Here is a 27,456-nt window from a genome sequence, read left to right on the forward strand (position 1 = left end):
CTGGGCCAAGGACCTTCAGCTCAGAGATCCCCAGGACTAGCCCTGGTGGCAGTGGCGCTTTGAGGTACTCAAACTTGGGAGGACCTGGGGGTGCCAGCGAGTCCAGAGGGCCCCAAGATCCTCCCCAACGCCCTCGGGACTTCCCCTCCCTTCCCGCAGGGTGCCAAGACGGCCCCTTTAAAGACATTCCTGAGGGCGTGGCCTTGTTGACGTCAGCGCGGGGCATGAATGAACAGGAGCCGGTTCTCACTCAACTTCCATTAAGCAGTCGGGGCAGGAGGGGCAGAAGTTGCAAGCAGGCAGCAGGCGGGAGCCGGACACCGAGGCCAGCGCGCGGGCGTGCGGGACCCGGGCTGAGAGGATCAGGCCGAGAGCGAGCAGCGCGGCATGGAGTGTCTGGCGCCCCGCGCCTGTCTCGCCCTGCTGTGGGGCTGCCTGCTGGCCGCCGCTACCGCGGCGCAGGGCAAGGAAGGTGAGTGTGTGCGCGGCGGCCGCCCTGCCCGACCCAATCCAACCCCGGCGGCCAGACCCCTGGACTCCCGCTTCTTCCGGACCCCAGCGAGGGTTGACCCGCAACTTTGGAAACTGAGCTGGCGCCTCCCAGTCCCTGCGTGCTGGGGTCTGGAGCGCTCGTGGGCTGCAATCAGGACGAATCTGGGAACCCCCATCCGGGGTTCTAGGGGCGCCGGGACCAAGGGTTTGCGGCCCAGGCGCGCGGGGCTCGAAGGCCTCCGTGAAGGGGACGCGGGGCCCGCCACGCGGTTGCGGCCCGGGCGGCAGCTTCAGGAACGCGTCCCGGCGGGGGCGCGGGGGTCCCTTGGAAAATGGGCTATCTGGGGGGCCTTTCCGCGGGCTCAGCCTCTTGGTGACCTGAATTCACTAAGCCGCTTGCCCCGATTTTGTGGAGAAGGCCTTTCTGTGGAGGCCCCTCATTTTGGGGAGGGGTCTCTTCGGCCGGCGGGGAGCTCTCTGAGGAAGCCCCAGCACCCTGAGATTTTCTGCACGTCCCCTTCTGCCTCCAGTCCTGGAGGAGAGCATGCGGGGAGTTTCGGGCCAGTCTGCCCACGCACAGCCTTCCCTCTTTCCCACTTCGCACTCCCAGGTTCGGGGGGCAGGTTCGGGGCCGCGAGTGCAGACAGGAAGTCCCAAAGTCAAGCGTTCTGAGCAAGGGTTGACTCAGAACGAGGAAATGCGGCAGGTGGGGGCGCGGCCTCCCAAGGTGTGGAGCCGTCACCCTGGGGCCACCAGGGAGTCCGGGCACCCGGGTGTGAGGGACTGAATCACCCACCCCCGCCCCAGCGCTCCCGGTGCCGCGCTGGGTGAGGGGCGGTGGACTCTGCCCTGGGCGGGGCGGGTGGTGGATGGGGGTGTTGCCCCTTGGCTAGGGCCACAGAGGATGGGGGCTCCTGCCCTTGGCCTAAGACCTTCCTGTCCACCTGGCCGAGGCCGGCTTCAGTTTCCGAGAGATCAAGTTTTGCCCACCCGCCGGGGCAGAGGGAGGTTTCCGCAGGCTCCGCCAGAGGGAAGTGCGGAGGAAACCCTGGCCTGGTGAGAAGTTTCCTTGAGCCTTGCCTTCTTTTTCCGCCCCCCAAACCGGGGTTGGAGGTTTTGCCGTTCTAAGCTGGGAGGCCAGAGCTGGAATTCTTGGTGGAGGTGGGGGTGGCATCCTGTCCCCTTCCCTGAATCAGTCAGGATTCCTGGTACAAACTTGCAGGAGGAGTGGGTAGCTGGGATTTCTGTGACCCTCAATACCCACCCAACTCCTGCAGCAGCATTTGGTCCTCCCTCTTCCTGGGGGGATTGTGGTTGGAGAGAAGGGGAGAGAGGCTGGATTCACTACAGGCCTTTCCTGAAGGCTGCCTGCGGGGGAGTAGGGGGATTAAGCAGGGTGATGCTACTAGGTGATAATTGTGCTCCAGCCTTGTCCTTGTGCTCCTCTGTCCAGCACTCCCCAACCTTGATGACTGGTGCCCCACCACCCCATGTGATGGAGGAAAATGACAGGGAAACATACTTGCTGAGGCTCCAAGGGCCCTTGTGAAGGACTCCCTAGGAGGTGCGCCAATGGCGGGGATGGGGGCAAGTGATAGCCCAGCTGCTGGTGTGTTGTGCTCCCAGGGGTTCCTAGATGTGGCTGATCTCCCTGGTCATGGGTTGGGGGTGCAGAGAGGACACATGCGCCTTCGTCTACCTTTCACCTAGGCCACTGCTCACTTCCCTTCTCTTTTCTTGCTGCTTCCCTGTGAGTGGAGGAGCCAGGCTGCATTTGGAGACCCAGATGGAGCCTGTTAAGTTCTCAACAGCCACTGAATCCGTCCTCCTTTTACAAATAGGGAAACTGAGGGAGGCCCAAGCCGTCGCCTGGCAGGGCCCTCTGCACAGAGAGGATTAGGTCTGAGCATCTGACTTCTTGGGCTGCCAGAGCCCAGGGCCCCTGCGCCATGGTTTCATGGTGGGTTTTCTTGAGAAGTGAGAATTGCTGTGCAGGGGTGCAGGGGTTGCTGACTTGAGGTGCAGCTGGGAGGTGGGCTGGAGCGTGCCCAGAGGCCTTGGAAGTCACTGGCTTCTTGATTCTGTAAAAGCCCAATGTGCCCTCTGTCCCTTTCCCTTTTTGCTTCATCCTTCCTCCCCACAGAGTCCTCTGCCTCCCTGTTTCTTTACGAGTTAGCTGGTCTTGGTTAAAGAGGCATGGGGGGAGCAGGGAGGCGACACTAGGGGAGTGGGTGGTAGTACTGGATTTGAGTTAAAAGCCCTAAAGCAATATGGACCCAGATGGATGACGTTTATAATGGAACTTCAGGCTGAGAGGGAGGTTTTCCTGGGGTAGGGTGAGGGACAGGGGGCTCCTGGATGAGCCCTACTTAGCCCAGGCCTCTCAGTGAAGCTTTTGGGGTCAGCTGAGAGGCTCTTAGGGCCCTGCCCCTTCCAGGGAAGCAGGAGCCTCAGCCCCTGTAAGCGCCCAGGGAGAGGCTGCACCCGTGTGAAGTCAGGGTGGAGGGCCTGGGCAGGGCGCCTGTTCCTGGTGATCGGTTCTAGGGAATTTCCCCGGGAGGGGGCTCCTTCCTCTGTGAAGGCTTCTTTTCTTCTCAGATGAGACCTGTGATAATTCTAGAGCCAGGCCTGGGGCTTGAAGGGGAGTGAGCCCTGGCAGGGGTGGTGGGCGTCCCTCCGTGCCAGGTTAACCCTTCAGAGCCTGGGCGCCATGAGCCCCCTCCCTCAGGGGCAGCTGCCTACCCCTCTAGGGAAGGAGGATGTGCAGGCCCCCTGTGAGGAGCTTTCACCTTTGTCCTCCTACTTATCCAGCAGGAGCCAGGAACCCCCAGATTCCTTCCTGTGTAGCCGGAACATTCCATTTGCTAGTGGGGTTAGTGAGTTTTCCAAGCCTGAGCCCTGGGCATGTCCGAACAAATCCCTGCCCCTACCCACCCCCCAGCCACCCTCCTCCTCCCCCTCAGCCTTGGGGCTGGTGCCACCTCGGATTTCCTCTCCCTGTCTGGGCTGTGAGACCCTTCCTAGAGAGATTTGGCCCCGGTCAGCAGCAGTCAGGTGGCAGGGCTTCACGCCCAGGCCCTGGGGCCATCAGGAAAGGGTTTCTCAGACTCCTCTCAGGCTCCTCTCCCCTTCCCTCTCCATCTCTTTAAATCAGGCCCACCTCTGCTCCCTGCCAGCCCAAGGTTCCACCCTTAGAGTCTCCCAGGTCCTGGCCTTAATGAATGCTCCTTCTTTAGGCCATATTCCTCAAGGTCCAGGGTCCAAAGGAAGTAAGCACTTGGTCCCTTCCTCCCTCCACCTTAGGGCTTTACTCTGAATCTGGGGACCTTATAGAGGGTCTGTGCCTCAGTTTCCCCAATCTCCTTACCTTCTAGGGAGGGTGGCTTCTATTGGCAGCTACCTGGACCTTACTTGGAAATGGAGGAGGGGCTGGACCAGGGGTCTTGGGTCTTAGGTCCTGGCTGCAGCTGCTGAGCCTGGCAGAGCCAGGGGTGGACTGATGGGAGGTGCCCAAGGGCAGGCCTGGATCCAGGGAAGCCCCTGGCAGTGTATCCTTCCCTCAGGTTCCAGGTGCTTCTTGGGGGCAGCATGGTCCTGGCACCTGGTTCTTCTGGGCCTGGAAGTCCCCTATTAGGGTTTCCATCCTGGGTGCCCCAGGCACCCCTGGCAGGCATCCCTGGCAGGGCAGTGGCCAGGGTGTGAGGGACAGGCAGCGGGAGCAACCTTCCCAGGGAGGGGATCTCACCAGCTGTGTGTATCTTTGGGTCCCTCCTAGAGGCCCCTGGGGGTTCAGGGCTTTATCCCGCCTGTTCTGTGGCTTTTGTGGTGAGAAGATCAGTTTCCAGACACCCCCCACCAGTCCCCCTCCCCTCCCTGGAGCTGTTCCCACCTGTTAACAGCTCTCTCCTCTTGGAGTGCCATGAGACACGTGTATATACGTGTGCTGCATATGTGTGAGCCACGTGGCCTGGGTGGGGTTGAGGGTGTTTTGCGCTGTGTGGGGGGGATGTGGCAGGAGCGGCCAAGAGTACCCCCAAAGCCCACATGAGTGTGAACTGCTGCGGAGGGGCCTTGTGTCAGGAGGCAGATGGGGCAGCGTGGTGTCACTTAATAGCCCCACTCGCCCCTGCTCTCTGCCCAGCTGCTGTTCCCCTGCTGGGCTGAGCTCTGTCCTGCTCTGCCCAGCTGGGGGCTGCTGAGGGGGGCGGCATGGCTGGAGTCATGGCCTGGGAGACAGGAAGCCTAGTCCTCACTGAACCAGCTCTGTGGTTTTGACTACATCCCATCCCTTCCCTGGGCCTCTGTTTCCCTATTTGTGGAGGGCCAGGTCTCTTGCATAGGGTGACCCTGTGTGTTGTGGTCTCTCTCTGAGGCTGAGGAAGGCCTCTTGGGATTCCTGGGGGCCTCTCGCCTTTTCCACTATAGCCTGACCCGTGAAGATGCCCTCGAGCTCACCCGGCCCCCTCTCTCATCTCTTCCAGTTGTACTGTTGGACTTTGCTGCGGCTAAAGGGGAACTCGGCTGGCTCACACACCCATACGGCAAAGGGGTAAGCCTTCAGGCTCGGGTCGGGGTGTGGGAATGGGGAAATTGAGGCCCAGGAGGATGGGGCCTGGCCTAGATCGCACAGCTCAGCCAGGGTTCAAACTCAGGATCCTGCTTCTCACACCAGCTGGGCAGGATGGGGTTGGAAGGTGGGGAAGGCACCTGAGTGGTAGAAAGAGCTGAGGAGACAGCTGGGGGCCTGAGCAGAGTCAGACCCTCGCTGCCCCAGAGGGCTGATGGTCAGAGGGAACCCCTGTGGCTCCCTCCACTCCCCTCTGGGGAGGGAAGCAGTTAACGGTTCCCCCTGTCTTCGAGGTCCCAGCCCAGGAGGTGAGGGGTTGAGACAGAGGCAGGGAACAGTGGTTCCCAGGTCCCCACAGCCCCAGGAAACCCGATCAAGTTCCTCCCACTGGGCCCTCTCCCGGCCCCTCCAGCTGCTACTTCCCTTTCCTGCTCAGGGTAGAGTTTGTTTTGCCTCCTTCCCACCCGGGTTCATTCCCTCCCCTCTGCCCTGCCTGGCTGTGACCTGGACTGGTGGGCAAGACACTAGGATCCTCTTCCTGGCTTTCCGTGTGACCACTGTGTGGTCTTGGCGAAGATACTACTGCTCTCTGAGCCTCAATTTCCCCCTTTGTATAAGGGGCCCTTGTTGATTTTGTTCTGGGGCCTGAGCTGGGGAGAGCAGTGTCTCCAGAGGGCTACTTGGGACAGTTTCTATTGCTGGCCAGATCCATGTAAGTCAGGCGCCTGTCCCTGGTCCCCTTAGCTCTTAGGAGGCCTGGAGTGTAGCTCTAGTGGATTTCTAGGATCCTGGAACATTCAGCTGGGAGAGAACACAGATCATCTAATCCAACCCAGTCATTATACAGAGTGGGAAACTGAGGCCCAAGGGCATCTGAGGCCTTGGCCAATGTCACAATGCAGCCCAGGCCTTTTTTTTTTTTTTCCTTTGTCCTGTCTACTTTTCATTCATTTAACAAATACATTCCTGAGTACCTATTCCATTTCACATAGGCCCTGGGGATACAGAAATGTATTAGATGCCATCTCTGCCCTAAGGAGCTCAGAATCTAGTGTGGGAGCCGGGTGTAGTTGTCACCACATAGGTGCTATCATAGTGGAGACTCTGGGAGCCAGAAGGGGGCATTTACCCCAACCTTACTTAGCCCAACCTGGGAAGTCTTCCTGGAGGAGGCTGAGCTATAGTCTGAGGAGGGATAAACACATGTTGAAAAAGCCAAAATCTAAGTGATGGGGGCTCATCCATTGTTTCTGTCTTAAGCCCTTCCCCTGCCACTCACACATGTCTATACATACACATGTACAGTGAATAACAGTAATGATGATGATGATGATACCAGCTGCCTTGTATGACTGTCACCCACTCCAGACAAAGTGCTCAGTATTTGTCCTCACAGCAATGCTGTGAGGTAGCTCTTGCCCCCATTGTACAGTGGGGACTTGGAGGCTCAGAGAGATTAAATCTGCCTGAAGTCACGTGGAACCCCCAGCTTCCACCCTCAGCTCACTGTCTCATATAGGGGTTCAACAGCCCAACTATGGGATCTGAGACACCAGGAGGTCAGATCCCAGCTCAGCCACTTGTAGTGTTTGAGGGCGACCTGAAGCACATCCCTGGGCCTCAGTTTCCCTCCCTGCAGAATGAGAATAAGCAGGAACCACAGAGTATCTTCCTGGTGCCCAGCTCTGCCACCTGGGCGATGCCCCTGGGCCTCAGTTCCCACGTGCCTGCCCACACTAACCTGTTGGCCCCTGCGCAGTGGGACCTCATGCAGAACATCATGGATGACATGCCCATCTACATGTACTCTGTGTGCAATGTGGTGGCCGGCGACCAGGACAACTGGCTCCGCACCAACTGGGTATACCGTGGTGAGGCAGAGCGCATCTTCATCGAGCTCAAGTTCACCGTGCGTGACTGCAACAGCTTCCCCGGTGGTGCCAGCTCCTGCAAGGAAACCTTCAACCTCTACTACGCTGAGTCGGACGTGGACTATGGCACCAACTTCCAGAAGCGCCAGTTCACCAAGATCGACACCATCGCGCCCGACGAGATCACGGTCAGCAGTGACTTTGAAGCGCGGCACGTGAAGCTGAATGTGGAGGAACGCTCCGTGGGGCCGCTCAGCCGCAAGGGCTTCTACCTGGCCTTCCAGGACATTGGTGCCTGCGTGGCGCTGCTCTCTGTCCGTGTCTACTACAAGAAGTGTCCCGAGCTGCTGCAAGGCCTGGCCCACTTCCCCGAGACCATTGCAGGCTCTGATGCACCCTCCCTGGCCACCGTGGCTGGCACCTGCGTGGACCACGCTGTGGTGCCACCTGGGGGTGAAGAGCCCCGCATGCACTGTGCGGTGGACGGCGAGTGGCTGGTGCCCATCGGTCAGTGTCTGTGTCAGGCGGGCTACGAGAAGGTGGAAGACGCCTGCCAGGGTGAGTGATGATGCTGGGGTGGCAGGGAAAGGGGGTGCTGGGGTGGAGGCTGTGTTCCCAAGTTCTAGTCTTGGCTCTGGAAAGTGGCAACCTTGGTAAGATTGTCCCAGCTCTGAGATGCTGTGATTCTGTTAGGTGAAATCTCAGGGGCTTCCTGGACTTATGACTGGATTCACTTATTCACTGAAAATGAATAAACTGGGAAACAGTATAGCATGGAAGCCCTATGCTAGCTAGCCCTATGTTCTACCACTAACCTACAGCCTCTTTCTAGGACAAGAATACCTGGCTTCCAGTCCCAGCTCTGCATTTAGCTGTGTGATTTTAAGCTAATTCCTTAACCTCTCTGTGCCCAGGTTTTCTCATCTGTAAAATAGAGATGAATACAGTGCCTATCTCATAGGGTTGTTATGATAATCTAATGACTTAATACTCATAAAGTGCTTAAGTCAGTGTCTGACACATAAGTGCTTTTTAAATTTGATTGTTATTTTTGATTCATCCCACAAGTATATCTTGAGTATCTATTATATACGAGCACTGTGGGCACACACTACAGTTCCAGGAGCTAGTTCCATCTCTGTTAACTCACTGTGTGACTTTAGGCAAGTCACCTAACCTCTCTGGGTCTCAGGCTTCTCTTTTGTACATGGAAGTAAATGAACTGCACCCAGGATTCTCACCACCTGGCTGTACCTGACATTAGCCTGGGGAGCTTTTGAAAAATGCCTGCATTGAGGGAAGAGGTGCAGGGGATGCTCAGGGTCTGCCCTCCCTGCCTGACCCTCCCCGGGGCCATACACTCAGATCCCCCTGTTGGGGCTTCTACTGATGACAAATTGAGCCCAGAGAGGGGGCAATTAAATCAGGCTGTCTCTGGGAACAGGGCCTGGGCATTAGTGAGCTCACATTGGGAGGCTGTGGCTTGGCACGGCTGGGGCCTGTGACAGCGGAAATATCTAGAGCAACGTGGATTTTTTTCAATGGGTGACTTTTTCTGGAAAAAGCTGTGGGGCAGGGCATTTGTGGAATGTAGGCCAACCTTTGGAAGGCCAGCTCATCCCCTCTCTCTGGGAGCTTCTTTGCTGAGATAAGCAGGGTGTTGAGAAATTGGGGGTGTAGGCCCTGTAGCTACACACACCCACTGAGTGACCTTTGGTAAATCTCTCTTCACCTCTGGCTTCTTGTCAGTAAAACGAGAAGTTCAATTATACTAGCGGACTGGATACTTGGTTTTTAGCCATGGATCCTGCAACCCATGAAAAGTTTTCAGATGTTGGAGGAGCCTGAAACCCTTTCTGATGGTCTCTACTTGCCTCATAAAATAAATCCTCAGAACCTTGCTTAACACAGCCTGCACACCCCTGAATGAGAAGTTCTCTAAGAGCCTTTCTGTGCCTGTGGTATAGTCTCTGCTCTGGCCCTTCCCACCACCCTGTTGTCTTCCCAGCTCGCCTCTGCTCCTCAGGCGGCCCCTGCTTTAGGTGACCTCAAGTGCACACTCCCAGTTTCAGACAATGACTGTGGGGTGGGGGGGGCCGAGGCAGCCCAGTGGGTCGAGCAGACTCCTCCCACATGACATCCTCACACAAGAATGCGGGGGTGGGGGGTGAGGGGCAGCTGAAAACTTTCCACAGGCTGGTGATTCAGGCTCTACAGAGATAAGTGGACAGTTGGGGTTGGGGGGGTGTCTGTCCAGGAAGGGGGGCAGGCTTCCCTCCCCGGAGGTGGGGGGGTCAGGACCTAGCAGGCTTTGTTTGTGAAGAGTTGAGCCTCTCCAGGTTGGGAGGACTGGTTTCCAGGAGCGGAATTTTTGACCTCTCAACTGTCAGCCACCTATGCCCTGGTTTTTCCTCCTTGGGAGGCCTCTAGAAAATTCCCTTCAGTCTGGTTTAGGGACCCTCTGCGCGGCTGAGAACCCCTAGCCTGGCTATTCTTTATCCCTCCAGACCTTTCCCAGGAGCCCCTGACCATGATGCCAGTGGGATAATAGTAACTCCCGCAGAGAAGTGCTTTCGAAGGGCAGGCACAAGCCAGGCAAGTGCTTTATCTGGATGTTCCTGCTGAATCTGCACCACCTGAGAATAGGGACTGTTATCAGTCTCATTCAACAGACAGGAAACCGAGGCTCAGAGAGGTGAAGAGACTTGCCTGGAGTCACACAGCTAAGATGTAGTTGCATCAGGACTGAATTCAGGCAATGCAACAGCATCCAGGCTGGAGGATGGGTCAGGAAATAGGGCGGGAAATGACCAGTTCCTTTGGAATCCCTGACTCAGCTCCTGGCCCTGGGACAGGTTCTCAGGGCAGCCCCAGGATGACAGGTCCTGGTGCAGGAGGTGAGGTGGTTGGGGGGCTGTTACAGAGCACGTTATGGGAGAAAGGGAGGGAGATACAGGGCCTGCCCCCCTGCCTGGCCCTCCACGGAGACGTGGACCCAGATGGGGTCCCACTGGGGCTTTCATTCATGACAAACCAAGCCTAGAGAGTGGGTGTGAGCATGCCAGGGTCACCCAGCAGCTGGTCCAGGTTATTCCCAGTGTTCATTTCTCCTCAGGGTTCTTTCCCCAGGAAGCTCCAGCTCAGGAAAGAGTTAAATGGACAAAGGAAGGGAGGAACCTCCCAGGTGCTGTGTGGACAGGTGGGCACACTGCCCAGAGAGCTCTCTTGAACTATGTCAGGAATGAGCCAGCTTCCCTCCAACCACCCCTCCCCCGCCCTCCCCCAGCCCTGTCCGGGGATGGGGACAGCGGAGTCACTCAGGCTGACCATCATCTCCCCTGGGGCGGCTTTGTCTCCCTGTTTGTCTCCGCTTCCTGTGCTGGCATCGGCAGCTAAGCTGGCGGGGCCCTGGCTGGCGCCTCAACCATGGGGACTGCCGGCCAGGTGAGCAGGTGGCCAGCGCTTTGGCCAGAGGCTCAGCCCAGCAGCTGGGAGGCCAGAGCTGGAGGGGGAGGCTGTGAGGGTCAGGAATTCTTTCCTTGGAGGCTCCTGATCCCTCAAGGGGCCCAACCCCTCTCTGCCCCAGTTTCTCTATCCCCTAGCTCATGGACACTTCATCCCAAGTTGAGTCTTTCCCAAGTGAGGTTTCCTTCAGTCTTCACAAACAACCCAGAGAAGCTGAGAACTTTATCCCCATTTTACAGATGAAGAAACTGAGGCCCAGAGAGAGGAAACAGTGACCACAAGTGCTGAGGCATGGCATGGGGAGGGCAGTACACTGTCTCTAAGTGCCGCTGGCATTTATCTTTCTACTCAGAAGCTGTGTGATCTTGGTGAGTCCCCTCTGGGCCTCATTCTCCCCACCTGTAAAAAGGGTGCTTTTGAAACTTGCTGCTGACTTAGCAATGAGTCTACATCCTGTGACTTTCTGCTGTGGCTCCATCTGAGAACCTGGATTACTCCAGCAACCTGTAGACTGGGTGACCTCATCATGTGTGGCAAGAAGTGGGGCCCTAGTGCTGGCATCCTGAGTGGCCCAGGCCCAGGGTCCGTAGCTGAAGAGGAAGCATCCCCTGGGCAGAGGATGGCTCCAGTTGAGGTGGTCCTTAGGCAGGGTGGCCCTGAGCCGTGGCAGGGGCTGTTGGCAGGAGCCCTACTTTGTCAGGGCAGGGCTGATCCATGGGGATGGGGGCTCTGTGAGCTGTGACTCTTGGGCTTGTCCCTTCCCTGGGGAGTGCCACCGGCCTTATTTCTTTGGAGTTTCCTCTGGCCCGAATGGGTGGGTGGGGTGGGTGGCAGCCCCCACCTCTGTGCCCTGCCTGCCCTGCCCTCAGCTCACAATGGGGCAAATTAAGGTGCTGGCAGCTCCATGGGAGGCCCCTCCCTCCCTCATGGAGGTAAGCGTGTCCCCAGAACGGAAGGAAGGAGGCAGGGAAAGCAAACAGAAGATAAAAGGCCGGTGGAGGGCAGGAGGCTGGGGGTGGGGAGCCCAAGTTATCCTGCTTATCACAGCTTGGGTCAAAGAATGTGCCTGAAGATTATTCCCCAGGGTGTGTGGGAAAAGGGCAAGGTGCTAGCAGCACTCGGGCCACTGGGACGCCTGCTTCTGTGGGGACGACAGCGCCTGCTGCAGACAGAGAAGCCACCAGGGTCTGGAGTTATCAGTTCCCCTCATTTGCAGGGTCAGTAACTTACAGGGTTGCAGTTTGCTGCCTGTCCAGGCATGAGACAAAGTCCAGGCTCTGCATACTGGGGCTAAGGTGGTGCACGTGGTCGCCAGCTGGGCACTGCTTGGGGAGGTGACCGGCCGCAGGTGAATTGCCACCTCAACCTCCTGACCCTATGACCTCGCCACCACCAGCCTGGGAGGTGGTTGGGCCTGGAGGGAGGGCCTCTGCCAGGGGCTGGATTTGCGTCACGCCAAAGGGTGTCTGTCCCTGTGTCACCCCATGCTGCCACCTGAGGGGCGGGCATTGGGAACTGGAAAAACGGGGTGTAGCCACCGTGCCCCAGTTCTCCTGCTCAGAGTGGCCTGGGCCTGCCAGGAGGCCAGGGACAGAGAAGTTCTCCACAGGTACAGGTATGCCAGAGTCAGGTTCTGGTGCCAGGCAGGTGGTGTTCCTGGCGCACCATCCCCGCGGGGTCTCCCTGGGCACTGAAACACCGCTCATTTCTTTTTGTTTTTTTTGTATTCTTATTTTTTTTTGAAGTTTAGTTGATTTACAGTGTTAATTTCAGGTGTAAGCAAGGCAATTCAGTTATACATAATACATATATATTTTCAGATTCTTTTCCATTACAGAAACGCCGTTCATTTCTGTGGCCCTAGAGCGCGTGTTTAATGTGCACGTTGTCGGGTTTGTCTTTGCTCACACATTCATTCATCATCCGGTCAACAAACATTAGCCAGGCACCTCTGCTTGCCAGACTGCTGGGCCACGGGACAGGTGAATGGGACTCCATTCCAGCTCCCCAGGAGCTGCCAGTCTCAGAGGATCCTAATATGTGCAGAAACCATTTTAAATGGAGCACAAAAGCCAGGCTGTGAATACCTCTGGAGCAGAAACGGTGTTTATTTACCTCACCACCGTATCCCAGCACCCAGCGTTGTGCCAGACGCTTAGGAAGTGCTCAATTTCTATTTGGTAAACATAAGATTGAGTAACAGATGCCTTAGTGGTCAGAAGGGGGCCAGAAATTGGGCAGTTTAGGAGGGCTGTGTAGAGGAGCTCAAGCTGGGTACTGAAGGATGCATAGGAGTTTGCTGGTTGGTGAAGAGACAGTGGGTATTTTGTGTATGTTTGAATATGTGTGAATACCCAGTGAGTGACTTCTGTTCCCACTTCCCTGCCCAGAGTGCCAGGAAATCCAATCAGGCAAAGTCAGGAAGACACAAGGGTCTGCTGGTGTCAGACACATGAACTCTGGGCCCCCTGAGCAAGGGCACATTCTGGCGGGGCCCTGGGAAGGCCCCTTGTAGTTCTTTGGTTAGAGGAGGGGGCAGTACATTCTCATCAGGCAAGCACATGCCCTGTTGATGCTGCCTCTCCACTGTATTATCTGGCACATCCGCAGCGGAAATCTCTCCAAATTCCCTCTTTCCTGCCGGCAGCAGGCGGGCCACCCCCAGGCTCTGGGACCAAAGAATGGAACCCGACTCTTCCCCCACTTCCTCCTCTTGGCATAGGGCTGGGGGGCTGGGGAGCAACCACGTGGTGGGGAGTGAGGGCACTGGGGGGCGGTTTGCAGGTGGCTGAAGCCTTCAGCAGAAACAAGCCTGAGTTATGGGGGCTTGTGTTCCGCTTCAGCCTGAGAACCTGAGCCAGGAAGGTGTGATTTTGATTCTAGGGGCCCCTGACACCCTAACTCTGCTAGGCCTGGGCCACTGGGAACCAGGACTTACCCAGAGTGTAAGCCCCTGGGGTGGACAAGTCAGGGCATTTGGGAGAATTGAGATCCCAGGATAAACATGGCCCAGCTTTCTGAAGTATCCTTTTTACTTGAAGATTTGGGGGAGGAGAGAGCTATTTTTGTATTGTAACAGATAAGTTATGAGGAGGAATTCAAAATACACATGGATTTCTTAAATACAGTAGGAGACTTGAAAGATCTTTGGGGACTGAAGGAGGCCACGTTGACTGTCCCAGGTTGAATTCCACTCTTTTCTCCCCTAGGACATAATTGTGCCCAGTTTGAGAAGACCTATGTTAAGAGGTGCCATGCACACACCTCCCCCAGCTGCTCTGAAATTAGTCTTGGGATTTTCTGGCTTTTGAAGCGGATCAGGCCTCCTCTCCTCCCTCTTCGGGCTTGTTTCAGAGCGTTAATTTTTCTTTGCTCCAAACTGAGATGTTTATGGGAAAGAAGAGGGGTTTGAGGTCAGACATCCAAGTTTAGGCTTTGACTTTTGTGTCTTAGGAGCTTGTTGACCTTGGCCAAGTTGTTTTGCCTCTCTGAGCATCAGTTTCCTCACCTCCAAAGTGGAATGAATGATAACAGTGCCCAGTATAGGAGACTTATTGTGAGGACTAAATGAATGTCAAGTGCTTGGCCCAGGAGCTGCACACAGCAGCTGCTTAATCAGTGGTCGCTGTTTGTCAATGGGGCTCCAGGCTCTGCATAGAGCAGGAGTCAGGCCTCCTCTGTCCTGTACAAGTCCCCTGCCCTACGGCATGTGCCCGAATGCTTTCAGGGCCTGTGCTGATGCTCTTATGTGGCAGGACGGGGTAGGGGGGGTGGTGAGAGAGGCTGCTGGGGTGGCCCCTGGGGCCCCTCTGCAAGCAGAATCATTAACAAGAAGTCACTCTTCAGGACCTTAGGAACTGGGTGTTCTTTGAGTCCTGTCCCCTGACTCCCAGTCTTCGGTCCCACCTCTGCTTGCATGGGGAGCTAGACAAGGAGGGAAGTTGTCCAAAATTTTTTCCTGACAGCGTAGATCTGACTGTGGCATTGCTCTCTACATCAAACCTTCAGTGGCTTTCATTGCCCCCAGAATAAACTGAAGTCCCTGCTCCCTGACCTGGCGTTAAAGGCCTTTCTCAGTCTGGTCCCTGGAGACCGTTCAGCCCTTAGTGCCTGCTTCCCCCCAGATCTGGTCCCACAAAGCCACTCATACTTCCTGTGTTAGTCTTGCTCTTTCTCACCCTTAACTCCTCCTTCCAATATTTCTGCCCTGCTGAACTCCTACTCAGTCTCTAAGCCCCAGCTGAAATATCCCTCTGACTCCACAGACCTCTGGCCAAGGTTGTCTCCACCCTCTGCCCTTCGCCCACCCCTTTATGGTGGACATTGTCATGTGCTCCTGCTCCCTAAGGTTAGGGGCTTTGTCTCATCTCAAGGTCTGTGCCCAGCACAGGGCATGACATTGAGGTTGGAGGTATCTCAGGGCCCTCTCCATGGAGTAAGCTGAGGAGGGGGTGATAATTGTAGGGTTGGGGAAGAGGTCCCTAGGGTGCCCCCCACCCTGCCCTGGTCACTTTAGCAGCTGCCCAAGGCCTGCACTGTGTCTGGGTAGCTTCCTGCCTGTGGGGCCAGGAAAGGCCTGGGGCCCACGGCAGGATAGGGCGGTGGGAGGAAGAAGCCTCTGGAGTCAGGTGTCTGAGCCCCTAACTAGCCTGGCCAGGACAGGACCTGCCACCGGGGGAGGAAGAGCTGCTTCCTGGCTGTCCTTGTGAGTGGCGGAAATGACTCGGTCCTGGGAGCAGATCCAGAGAAAATGCTGGGGGCCTGGCCTTTCCTGCTTCCTGGTCAGTCAGCCCCGGAACAGGATGGTGGGGAGGTCCCAGGGTTGGGGGGAGCACCTGTAGAGGTGACATCCTGATGTGGCTGGCTGATCTGCTGGGGAGTGATGATAGTCAGTCAACAAACACAAATGGTGAAGAAGACCCAGCACTGCCCTGGGCAGCTTGCAGTCCAGGGGGGGACCCGCCAGGCTGGTCTGCACAGATTAAAGGAGATAAGGCAGGCCAGCGGAATGCTCTGTCCGGTGCTGATCCAGCTGCAAGACAGGATGCTTAGGAAGTTGAAAGGGGAACTATGGGCCTTGAATGCCAGGCTCAGGGGCGTGGCGCTTCTTGCAAGAGCCAGTGGTGAGGGATGCAAATGTTTGGAGGATGCAGGCGAGGCGTTTCCTGGGTGCCCAGCCTGAGCTAGGTGCTTACCATGCATTTTCTTACCATAAGACATTTTACTCATGAGAATACACGCTCAAAGAGGTTTAGCGACTTTCCTGGGGACCCATAGCAAGGGAATGGAAAGGTCACTTGGGGTGGCAACAGGCTGAACTGATGTCTGTGCCTGTCCCTGACAGCCTGCTCGCCAGGGTTCTTCAAGTTCGAAGCCTCGGAGAGCCCCTGTCTGGAATGCCCTGCACACACCCTGCCGTCCTCCGAGGGGGCCACCGCCTGCGAGTGTGAGGAAGGCTACTTCCGGGCCCCCCAGGACCTGTTGTCACTGCCCTGCACTCGTGAGTCTTGCAGTGGGTCAGGGAGGGATGACTGAGGTGGGTGAGGTGATGTTGACATGTCCACGGCCACCTGGATCCGAGCTCTGTCCTCTGTGCAGGTCCCCCCTCCGCCCCGCACTACCTCACGGCCGTGGGCATGGGCGCCAAAGTGGAGCTGCGCTGGACGCCCCCCCAGGACAACGGAGGCCGAGATGACATCACCTACAGCGTCACCTGCGAACAGTGCTGGCCTGAGTCAGGCGAGTGCGGGCCCTGCGAGGCCAGCGTGCGCTACTCCGAGCCACCCTACGGGCTGACCCACACCAGTGTGACGGTCAGTGACCTGGAGCCGCACATGAACTACACCTTTGCTGTAGAGGCCCGCAATGGCGTCTCAGGCCTGGTGACCAGCCGCAGCTTTCGCACTGCTAGCGTCAGCATCAATCAGACAGGTGAGGGCCTGGGGGTGGCAGATATGCCCTTGGGGCCTGGCCTGGGTGGGGTTCAACAGGATGGCCACTCAGGGCTTGGCTGTGTTCAGAGAGGCAACAGCATGTGGTTAAAGTCATGGTGCCTGGAGTCACTTCTGAGCTCTGTGACTGTGGGCAGGTTACTTAACCTCTCTGAGCCTCAGTTTCCTCACCTGTAAAATGGGGGTTATAGGGGCTATTGAGAAGATTTAATAAATTCTTATATATAAGGCTCTTAGAATAGTGCCTTGTCCATAGAGAGGTTATAGCAAGGATCAGCTATTGTTTTACTTTTATTATTTATGTACTCATAAATACGAGGTACCCCTGATGTGCCAGCCTGTGATGGGGCCTGGCCTGGGGCTTTGTACTCTGGAGCTGAAAGTTGAGAATCCCAGATTGGGATCTAAAGAGCCTGGGCTGTAGGTGGGACTGGGTGCACCCCACCTACCCCCTTGCCCTTGGGTGACTTCTCACACCCCTCCCTCCCACCGCCCTGCCCAGAGCCCCCCAAGGTGAAGCTGGAGGGCCGCAGCACCACATCGCTGAGCATCTCCTGGAGCATCCCTCCACCACAGCAGAGCCGCGTGTGGAAATACGAGGTCACCTACCGCAAGAAGGTAACTCACAAAGAATCAGGACTGTCCCTGCTGGGCTTTGAGCAGAGGGCCAGCTGGTCACATAGATGCTCACTGTACAACACAGTCACCTGAAGAAGCTCTATTCTACAGATGAGGAAACTGAGGTCTGGGGTCTTTCTGAGAGTCACCTCTCCCAGGCCAGCCTGGCAGAGATGTGGGGGAGAGGAGACACAGTGTTCTGGAATCCTCGGAAGAGATATTTGGGGGTTGGGGAAAGAGCCAGGTCTTGGAGATAAAACCTGGGTTTGAGTCCTGGGTCATGCATTTGCTGGCTATGACCTTGAGCAAGTCACTTCACTTCTTTGAGCCTCAGTTTCCTCCTCTGTGAGAAGAGCCTCAGGTTTGCTAACATAGCAGCCAGCTTGCTAAGCTGGGAGTAGTCTCTGATGGGCTGAGATGATGCCCCTGCCCTGACCTCATGGTCTGCCCTTCCACCCACTAAACACCCACAGGGGGACTCCAACAGCTACAACGTGCGCCGCACCGAAGGCTTCTCCGTGACCCTGGATGACCTGGTGCCAGACACCATCTACCTGGTCCAGGTGCAGGCGCTGACACAGGAGGGCCAGGGTGCCGGCAGCAAGGTGCACGAGTTCCAGACACTGTGTGAGTTGGGGACTGAGGTGTGGGCCGGGCCAGGGTCCTGAAACAGTTAGGACATCTTGAGCAGAAGAAATGGATCAAAGAATTTAGAAGTGCCCTAGCTTGAGCCTAGAACAGTCCTGAGTGTGTGGGGGGGGGGGAATTGAGGGCTGGGGGAGGGGACCAGGGCCAAGCATTCAGGGCAGTGTTGTGAGAAGGAAAGACGTGGGCTCTGGCATTGGCAGGCTCAGTTCAAATCCTGCATCATGGAGAGAGTCCCACGCACCTGAGAGTACCCACTGTGTTCCCCGTGGAAGGCCTCTTGTTTGCCATCTATGAAACGGGAATCAAATTCTCAGGAATTTGTAAAGGCACCCAGCACGTGTCCTCTTGGATGCCTAAAGTGGGCCTTGGGTACCACTGGGGGCGTTACCATGATTTGAAGTGTAGGGGGCTCCCTTGTCACCGGCTGGTCTCCCCCAACAGCCACAGAAGGATCTGGCAACATGGCAGTGATTGGCGGTGTGGCTGTTGGTGTTGTCTTGCTTCTGGTGCTGGCAGGAATCGGCTTCTTCATCCACCGCAGGTTCGTCAGAGCCCATGCCCGGGCTCCCCAAGGACTTCGGTGGGACACGGAGGGATGGGAACCTCAGTTTCCTGTCTGGAGGATGGGGCCGATAGGAGTCTAACCCCTCCTCGCCTGGGGGTATGAAGACACAGTGAGCTGTAAAGTGCTCAGCGAGGCGCCTGGCATGCGTGGCAGCTCGGGGCGTGGTGGTCATTATGACGGTGTGTCCACACTTCCCCTGGACACGCAGGCAGGAAGCTCTGGAGAGCGCTAATGAGGAAAGCCCTCATTACAGCCATTTAAGGGGCCATTACGGGGCGTAGATCCCAAGGAGTGAGCCCGGCTTGCTCATTTCCTCTCCCCTCTGGCCTTCCCCCCGCCCTCTGCCCGACTGAGTGGAGTGCTGAGCACGCCAGGCCCCCCCACCAAGGACCAGAGGAGGGTCTGGAGGCCCCCCGCCGGTCACTGACCTCCCTGTGTGTTTGGCTTCCCACGGGGTCTCTCAGGAGGAAGAACCTGCGGACCCGCCAGTCCTCCGAGGACGTCTACTTCTCCAAGTCAGGTGAGACGCAGCCCCTCCGTGGCCAGCCGCTCTCCCCACCACCTCCCTAGCCCTGGGCGAAGGTGGGGGCGGGCAGGGCACTCCCTTGGGCAGCTCAGAGGGCTGAGCCAGAAGCTCTTTGCCCCACAGGCTGGTCCAAGTCTCCTGAGGTCTCTGGTCTGTTGCCTCCTCCTCCTCCCCCTCGTCCTATTCCTCTAGGGCACCCCCTCATAGGGGCCCCTCCCCGGGCTGTCTGTGATCCTGCCCCTCCTTCCCCTTCCAGAACAACTGAAGCCCCTAAAGACGTACGTGGACCCACACACATACGAGGACCCCAACCAGGCTGTGCTCAAGTTCACCACCGAGATCCATCCATCCTGTGTCACACGGCAGAAGGTGATTGGAGCAGGTGAGGCTGGCGCACCCGCCGAGGGGCCTGGTACGGGTTGGGAGTGTGCGATGCCTGGGCTGACTGGGGTGCTTCTCCCACCTCGCCTGCCTGCAGGAGAGTTTGGGGAGGTGTACAAAGGGACACTGAAGGCTTCGGGGAAGAAGGAGGTACCTGTGGCCATAAAGACGCTGAAAGCCGGCTACACAGAGAAGCAGCGGGTGGATTTCCTAAGCGAGGCCAGCATCATGGGCCAGTTCAGCCACCATAACATCATCCGCCTGGAGGGTGTCGTCTCCAAATGTGAGGCTTGGCTCCACAGTGGCGGCAGGCTGGGTGGGAGAGCCTCAGGGGCCTGACCCACATGAGGGATGGGGAGGGCCTGCACACTTGGGCCACCAAATAGGGCCTCTGTTCATAGCTGTGTCCATCACCCAGACCCACAGCTGTGCCCATGCCCCCTCCCCACCTGAGCCAGCTCCCTACAACCATGGCCACCCCCTTACACCTGTGCTCACCCTTGCAGACAAGCCTATGATGATCATCACCGAGTACATGGAGAACGGGGCCCTGGACAAGTTCCTTCGGGTAAGGACGTGGGCGGGGCAGGCCAGGATCCACGGCCGGCGCTCGGGGCCCTGGCGGGCACACGGCTGGCTGGTGGCTGAAGTCTTGTGCTCTTGGCAGGAGAAGGATGGCGAGTTCAGCGTGCTGCAGCTGGTGGGCATGCTGCGGGGCATCGCGGCCGGCATGAAGTACCTGGCCAACATGAACTATGTCCACCGCGACCTGGCTGCTCGCAACATCCTCGTCAACAGCAATCTGGTCTGCAAGGTGTCTGACTTCGGCCTGTCCCGCGTGCTGGAGGACGACCCCGAAGCCACCTACACCACCAGTGTAAGTGCTGCGGCGGCTGTCATCTGGGGTTAGGGGCCTCGAGATGAAGCGGCCTTCGCCACGCTCCAGGGTCCTCTCCCCTGCGCACCTCCAGGGAGCATGGAGCAGAGGCCCCGACTGAGATCGTCCTGGGGATGGCCGAGGGGACAGTAGTAACTGGCTTGGTCCCTGCAGGGCGGCAAGATCCCCATCCGCTGGACGGCCCCAGAGGCCATTTCCTACCGCAAGTTCACCTCTGCCAGCGATGTGTGGAGCTATGGCATCGTCATGTGGGAGGTGATGACCTATGGCGAGCGGCCCTACTGGGAGCTGTCAAACCACGAGGTAGGCCCCTCGCCCTGCCCCGCCCTGTCCGGACCTGAACTTAAACCGTTTACTCATTCCAGAACCCCAGGGGCAGGGCAGAAGAGTTCGGGGGGCTAATCCTTATCTGATACAGCCCTTCATGGTTCATTCAGTGAATGTTTATTGAGGACCTACTGCGTGTCAGGGCTTGTGCTGGGCTCCAGACCCAGTCCTGCTTGCACTCAGTAGAAAGACAAGGAAACAAGTAGTGGGGTCGGGGTGGGAACGTGTGTGTGTGTATGCATTTGTGTGTATATGTGTGTGTGTGTGTGTATTTGTGCCTTTGTGTGTGTGCGCACACAAGCGCCTGGTGCCTCATGCAGCTTGGAGGCCTGGAAGGCTTCCCAGAGGAGGTCATATCTCAGCTGAGACTAAAGCACAGGAAGGCAGCAGCTAGGTGAAGACACAGGAGGAGGAATGCTCTGGCTGAAGGGAGCAGCGGGTATAGACGTCCAGAGGCTGCAGGGAGGCTGGCTGCTGCCTGGGGTGCTCTGTGAGGGAGCAGGATCAGGAGACCCTTCCTCCATGGAGCTCTGGAGACAGCCTCTTAGCACTTGTCCTTTGTATGACAGTTGTGTGTTGGGCTCTCCCCTTCCCTCCTCTGTCCACCACCATGTATGGGAGTTCGGGGGCTGTGAAGGCACCCCTGAGCATCCTGCACCACCCCCACCCCAGGTGATGAAGGCCATCAACGACGGCTTCCGGCTCCCCACGCCCATGGACTGCCCCTCTGCCATCTACCAGCTCATGATGCAGTGCTGGCAGCAGGAGCGCACGCGCCGCCCCAAGTTCGCTGACATTGTCAGCATCCTAGACAAGCTCATCCGAGCCCCCGACTCCCTCAAGACCCTGGCCGACTTTGACCCTCGGTGAGTTCCATACCCTCTGTGCATGGAGGCCCCCAGTTTTACTCCTGAGCCACTTCAGGGTCGTAGTCAGCCAGGTGCAGCAGGCAAAGGGTGCAGAAGTTGTGCGTGGGCTTAGACTGGATGGGGGAGGCTCAGGTGATACTCAGAGAAGCAACCAGCGTACGTGGTAAATGTGCCGGCACAGCGCTCAGCACTTGACATGTTTTAACTCATTGAAACAACTTAGGAGATGGGTCCTATAATTATCCCCCTTTTGTAGATGAGGAAACTGAGACATGGGACGAGGAGGTGTCTTCTGTGCTGGCAAGTGGCCAGACTGAGACCGCCTCTAGAAACCTGAGTCTCTCTCTTAAGATTTTTTTTGTGTTTGTGTTACGGGTTGTGGTATTGTCAGTAGGAGTAGGGGGCATCGCAGCTATAAACACTGACTGCTCCCGATACGCCAGGCTGTCTCCTGGAACCCTGCCCAACTTGGTTTCCCCGTTGCCCGGATGAGGACACTGAGGCTCGGGGCTGCTGGGTGAATTGCTGGGTTGGGGGCAGCAGGCTCGGGGTCCACGACAGGCTGGGTTCTGCCGCCCCTCACCTGCAGGTGGGTGTGTCCTGTTGCAGGGTGTCCATCCGGCTACCCAGCACCAGCGGCTCAGAGGGGGTGCCCTTCCGCACGGTGTCCGAGTGGCTGGAGTCCATCAAGATGCAGCAGTACACAGAGCACTTCCTGGCGGCCGGCTACACCGCCATCGAGAAGGTGGTGCAGATGACCAACGAGTAAGTCTGCACTCTGGCCCCACCGGTGCCTGCCCTTTCCCGCCTCCCGCCTCCCCAGGCTGCCTCTGGCACCAGCACCCATCTGCTCTTCTCTGTACCGTCCCAACACTCCCCTCTTTCCTCTTTCTCTCTCTTTCTCTTTGGGGAGAGAGGCAGAACCAGGCTGGCAGCCAGCAATTCTGGGCACTTACTCTTGGCTCCCTCCTCATCCTACATCTTTTTTCTAGACTGAGAAAATAATAGTAATTGTATCATAACAGTAGCATTTATCAAGGGCTGACTAGGTGCCAGCTCTGTGCTCAAGCACTTTGAATCTGTCCTCATGATAACCTGGCAGGTGGTCCCACTGGACAGGTAAGAAACCGGTGCAGGGAAGTATAATACAGCCTGGAGGCCTATGGCCATTAGGGGCAGAGTAGGATTCCAGCCCTGGTCAATCAGGGTCTGGAGCTCAGGGACCATGTCGGTCATTAGTGGAGAAACTGAGGCTCAGAGAGATTACGTGGCTGACTCCAGGTCACACAGTTCGTAGCTGAGAGAAGAAAGGCTTCGCTTCACAGCCACCACCTGGCTGAATAACCTAGTTGTCTTGTGAATAGATGCTATTGTTTCACATTTAACAAGTAGAGAAACTGAGGGTGAGAGGTTACATAGCTTGCCCGAGGTCACACAGCCAGCTAGGGGCAGCATTCTCCTCTAGGATGCTGAGAAGAAATGGCAGAGCCCTTGGACTTCCCTGGCTGATGATGGGCCAACCCATCCCAGGCCTCTCTTCCCGTGTGGTTGACTCTCGGTGACCCCTGGCCCGGCCCTGGGTTCTGCCTTTTGTCAGGCTACCCCGTGGGAGCTCTTCCCTCCTCCCAACTCCTGCAGCAGGGACCCTTCCCAGCACGGCCTTGGCACGGACACCTCCTCCCACCCCAGGAGGGAGAAGACATTATCCTCTTAGCCTTTTGTGCCTCTAAAAATAGTGTTAGTTCCCAACAGCTCAGTTTGTGTAAGGTCCAAGGTCATAGTGGGAATGAGACTTGGGGCCAAGAGGTTTTGGGAATCACATGGAAGGGACGACCCAGGCGTCCCCTGGTTCTGGGTCACAGTTCTGGGATTTGGGCCTGTGTATAAACACTCTCCAGGGATTCTGAAAACTGCTCAACTGTGCTTCTGACCTGCTGGTCGAGGCCTCTCAGATCAGGCCACCGCCTATCCCAGGGGACGGCTGGGGATGAAAGTCAGGCAGGGACAGAGCTGAGCAGAGGGAGGCATGGAGCTGCGGAGAGAGAGGATGAGCCCCAGGATCTCTTTTGTTGCCAGACAACTGCAGGGTCCCACGCTTGAGCTCTGCAGTCACATCGGGGTTCAGGTCCCACATCTGCCACTTCCTATCAGGTGATTTTGGTCAAATTGGGTTCCATCTTTGAGCCTTGGTTTCTGTTTCCCCCCTGTGGGGATTGCATGGGTGCAATGTAGATGGTAGGCCTGGTACGCAGTAGGGGCTTAGTCCATGTCGCTCTCCCCTTTCCCTCCACTCCCTTGCTTCCCAGGGAAGCACCCAGACCATGTGCAAATACCAGGGTTCCTGAGCCCCCTCCTTTTCCCTGGGGAACCTGGAACCCTCTGCCCTTCCAGGAGCCCCCATCGAGGACAGCACAGCTTCCCTCCTGGGTGAGGAGAGCTGAGGGCACAGGGAAGTACTTACAGGAAACATGTGTTCTTAGAAGCTTCCCGAAATAGCCCGGGGTGCTCCTGGGCCAATTCCTTTCCCACGAGCAGGAGCAGGGACAGGGCTGTCCTGGATCGATGGAGTGTGTGTACGTGTGTGTGTGTGTGTGTGTGTGTGTTTGTTTGAAAAGGCCTGGATAAAGGCAGGAAGTCATTCCACACTCCCTCCCCCTCCTACCAACTCCACTGGTGCTCAGATCTGGGGCCTGCGTGACTCATACCGCTGCCTCCTTTATTTCAAATAATGGGGGATCTTAAAGTACTTTTCCCCCCTGAAGGCTGTATCTGCACATGCTGTGGGTCCCAGTGGGAGGCTCTAAGCTGCTCTCAGAATTCAGCCCTTTCCGGGTAGGATCTGGTTTCAGGCTTCAACATCCTATCCCCACCTTGGCCTCCCTGCTTCCTTTACCCCTTCCCAAGGGGCTGGCTTTTTGGTCCCCTGTAGGCCCACAGCAGCCACCTTTTCTCAGCTTGAACATTCATCATGAGAGCTGGGAGTCACTTGAGTTTCTAGCTAGACTAGTGGCTCTAAATGTTTTTCGAGGAGCTAATGTTGCATCCCAGCAAAGGACCCAGTCCACCGAAAGGCCTGTCTAGTGTCCAAGGCTGTGGCATACAGCATCCTGAGGGGGCGTGGGACCGCAGCTGACGGGATGTTTGCTGAGAAGATGAATGATCCGGCCACCTCTCACTCCACTCTCCTTGGGCCAAGGGACAGCACACAGTAGGTGCTTACCGAGGAGCTGTGGCGTTTGAATCTCCCAGGGCCAGGACTGGCATCACAAGTGCGAGGGGAAAAAGTGGCCTTGGTCATGTGTCGCCTCACCCCCCGTAATGGGAATTGATGGAAGTGTCTGCCCTGGATCCCCGAGGTGGACACCAAGGCGGGGGCAGGAATCAGCTTGGATGGTCTGTGACCCTCGTCCTGTGTGCCTCTGTTTGTGGTTAGGAAATGAGGCAGGGGAGGTTTGGGGGGCTTTGTGAGAGTAGGGCTGGGGTAGGTGGCTCGGAAGCATCTAATCAGAGCCTCCTATTTTACATATAAAGAAACTGAGGCCCAAAGAAAGGACAGGAGCCATCCAAGGCTCTGCTGGAGTCCAGGACTAGAATTCAGCCTCCTGCCTCCCAGCCCAGCCCTTTTGCCTCCTAGACAGGCCTCAGAAGCACCTTCAGTTCCCACCCTGTCAGACGGATGACACTAACCTGGGAAAGGGGCCCACGGCAGCCTGGGCAGTGGCTCAGTCTCCAGAAAAGCATTCATTCGTTCATTCATTCATTCAGCAGACACTTCTTGAGGGTCTACTGTTTACCAGCCCTATCCTGGACCCTGGGGTGAAGGTGAGCCCAGGGAACTGGATCTCAGCCTTTGCCCTCCTATAGCTCACATAGCCCGCTGGTCCTTAAAGACCCATCAGGGTCTTTGCGACCTGATCAAATGCAGACTCCCTGCCCACGTTCAGAACTTCAGTGAGTCTGGAGTTGGGCCTAGGAACCTACCTTTTCAGTAAGTGCCTCCTTCCCTGGTGATCCAAAGGCTTATGAGGAGCACATTGAAATAACTTGGGGGGCACATTGAGACCTACAGATATGGGGAAAACAGTGCTGCTTTCTCAACACCCTCAACTTTATAGGTTAGGAATGGCACTGCAGTGGTAGGTTAGGAAGTTCTCCCAGATGTCTGACTTCTGGTCTTCCTGATGCAGTGGGAGCAGCCAGCCCCATCCTGGAGGTCCCTGAGCCACCTCCCCACGCACCTGGGTCGGCCCTACCTTGTTCAGCACTTCTCTGAGGGCTCCCAGAGCCTGTGGGAAAGTCCTGTCTCCAGAATTGCAAATAGGAGCTTGCACCATATAATTAGCTCTCTTTACAGCCAGGAGTTGGCCCATAAAAACCTGAGTGTTTTCATGGGTTTGGGCTGATGGGTGAGGATGGTGAAGGAGGGAGCTCCCAGAGTGAGCAGTAAAGGTCCAGGGCTCCTGAGAGTGTAAGTGGTTTTACGAGGGGATGGAGGGACCTGAAGGCGGGGCAGGGGAGGGAGGGCTGTGGGTTTCTGGGCACATCTTTCTATTTGGTAACGATTCCACTTCCCCCTCTGCCACCAGTTTCCAGGCTCTCCCACTCTCCAGTTAGGCACTGTTATCCCATTTTACAGGTGAGGAAATTGAGGTTCCTAAAGGGAAAACTCCTGCCTTGGGGTAACCTGGTCACCAAATGTGGTGACCTGTAAGCCCCTGGTCTCTAATGGGAGGGGCCTCTCAGCAAGGAGTTCCTGAGTCTTTCCTCAGTTATGAGAACTTGGAGAGAGTGGGGATGAAATAAGGCAATGGCTGTGAAGAAACCTTGGGCAGAGAGCTTTAAGCGATACCCCTAGAGGGTCCCTGGCCAATGTGCATCTGGTGATTGCATCAGTGCCACCTGGGGAGGAGCCTTAAACGGGGGAAACTTTAGGACAGACCCCTCCCCGGGGTTGGGGAGGAGAGGCATTTGTTCACACCTGGCTTGATTCCCAGCTCCTCCATCTCCCAGCTGTGTCACTGTGGGCAAATCACTTCACCCCTCTGAGCCTCAGCTTTCTAATCTGCAAAATGGGGGTATAAAGAGCACCTACCGTGCAGATTTGATTAAAAAAAAAAGCTCGCATTCAATTCATTTGTCCTAACTGTCGGTGCTGGCAGGCCTTCAGGATGCAGATCCTCCTGTCAGGCCTCTGCTTAACGAGCTCTGCCCTCCCAGATGCCCAAGGCCCCCTTCCCGCTGCTTCTCCCTCCCACTGCCACCTGCCTCCTCCAGAGCAGACCCCTAACTCTCCCTCCCTCCCTCCCCACACAGCGACATCAAGAGAATCGGGGTGCGGCTGCCCGGCCACCAGAAACGCATCGCCTACAGCCTGCTGGGCCTCAAGGACCAGGTGAACACGGTGGGGATCCCCATCTGAGCCCCGACAGGCCTCACGCACCCGCTCAGCCAAGAATACTTGAAGAAACAGAGTGGCCTATGGCCCAATCCATGCTGGGCCACCAGGGACCTTATTTATTTCTAGTTCTTTACTGATGCCACCCTGAGGCCTCTGCTGGGGGATCTTAGATGATACCTTGGCCTGAGCTGAGATGAGGCTCAGGGACCCCAGGCTGGGGGGGTGGCCTCCGAACTCTTCACCTACGAAGGACAGACTTTGTGGACACCCCCACATGCTCAGCATCCCTCTAGCAGGAGCCTCGCCAAGGCTTTCGGACATACACACAGGACATGGCCAAACTAACCTCCCCTTCGCTGTCCGGGGAGGTGGGGCAGTCAGCCCACGGCCATAGGAACAGGGTACCTCACAAGAAGAGAACAAACAGCGAACTCCGCTGGACAAGACCCAGAGTGGTTCTCCCGTCCCTCCAGTGCCTTCAGCCCCCAAGGCCCCGTCCTCAGCCCCCACGGGCCAAACTCTTGCTTCCCCAGGGCCCTTGCAGGATGCTTGGTTGTGTTGAGGTTTTTTAAATATATATTTTGTACTTTGTGGAGAGAATGTGTGTGTGGCAGGGGACCTAGCCAGGGCCGGAGGTGGACGATGGCCTGTGTTAGACATTCCCAGGCTGGGGGCCAGCCCCTCGGGTCCCCTACCCCTTTAAAGAAGATTCATTACTCTGTCAGTGTTAACGATTTTGTTTTGTTGTGTTTTTTTTTTTCGAACCTTAATTTATTATTATTTTTTTATATTTATTGTTAGGAAATGACTTATTTCTGCTCTGGAATAAAGTTGCAGATTGTTCAAACTGAGCTTGGTTTTAAGTCTTTGGAGGAGCAGT

General features: G+C 56.8%; 1 protein-coding gene across 1 annotated transcript; it reads left to right on the plus strand.

Annotated features, from left to right (window-relative positions):
• Positions 1-245: 245 nt before the first annotated feature.
• Positions 246-27,427, plus strand: EPHA2 (EPH receptor A2). Its single transcript, XM_074377344.1, has 17 exons — positions 246-472; positions 4,974-5,041; positions 6,819-7,488; positions 15,740-15,895; positions 15,994-16,326; positions 16,849-16,964; positions 17,438-17,591; positions 18,054-18,153; positions 18,642-18,697; positions 18,960-19,085; positions 19,182-19,367; positions 19,591-19,652; positions 19,752-19,961; positions 20,136-20,285; positions 20,982-21,175; positions 21,788-21,943; positions 26,492-27,427. Exons 1-17 carry the CDS (start codon positions 388-390, stop codon positions 26,595-26,597), a joined length of 2,928 nt encoding a protein of 975 aa, XP_074233445.1. The 5' UTR covers positions 246-387; the 3' UTR covers positions 26,598-27,427.
• Positions 27,428-27,456: the final 29 nt, after the last annotated feature.

Source organism: Camelus bactrianus, chromosome 13 (genome assembly GCF_048773025.1).
Source record: "Camelus bactrianus isolate YW-2024 breed Bactrian camel chromosome 13, ASM4877302v1, whole genome shotgun sequence".
Taxonomy (NCBI): domain Eukaryota; kingdom Metazoa; phylum Chordata; class Mammalia; order Artiodactyla; family Camelidae; genus Camelus; species Camelus bactrianus.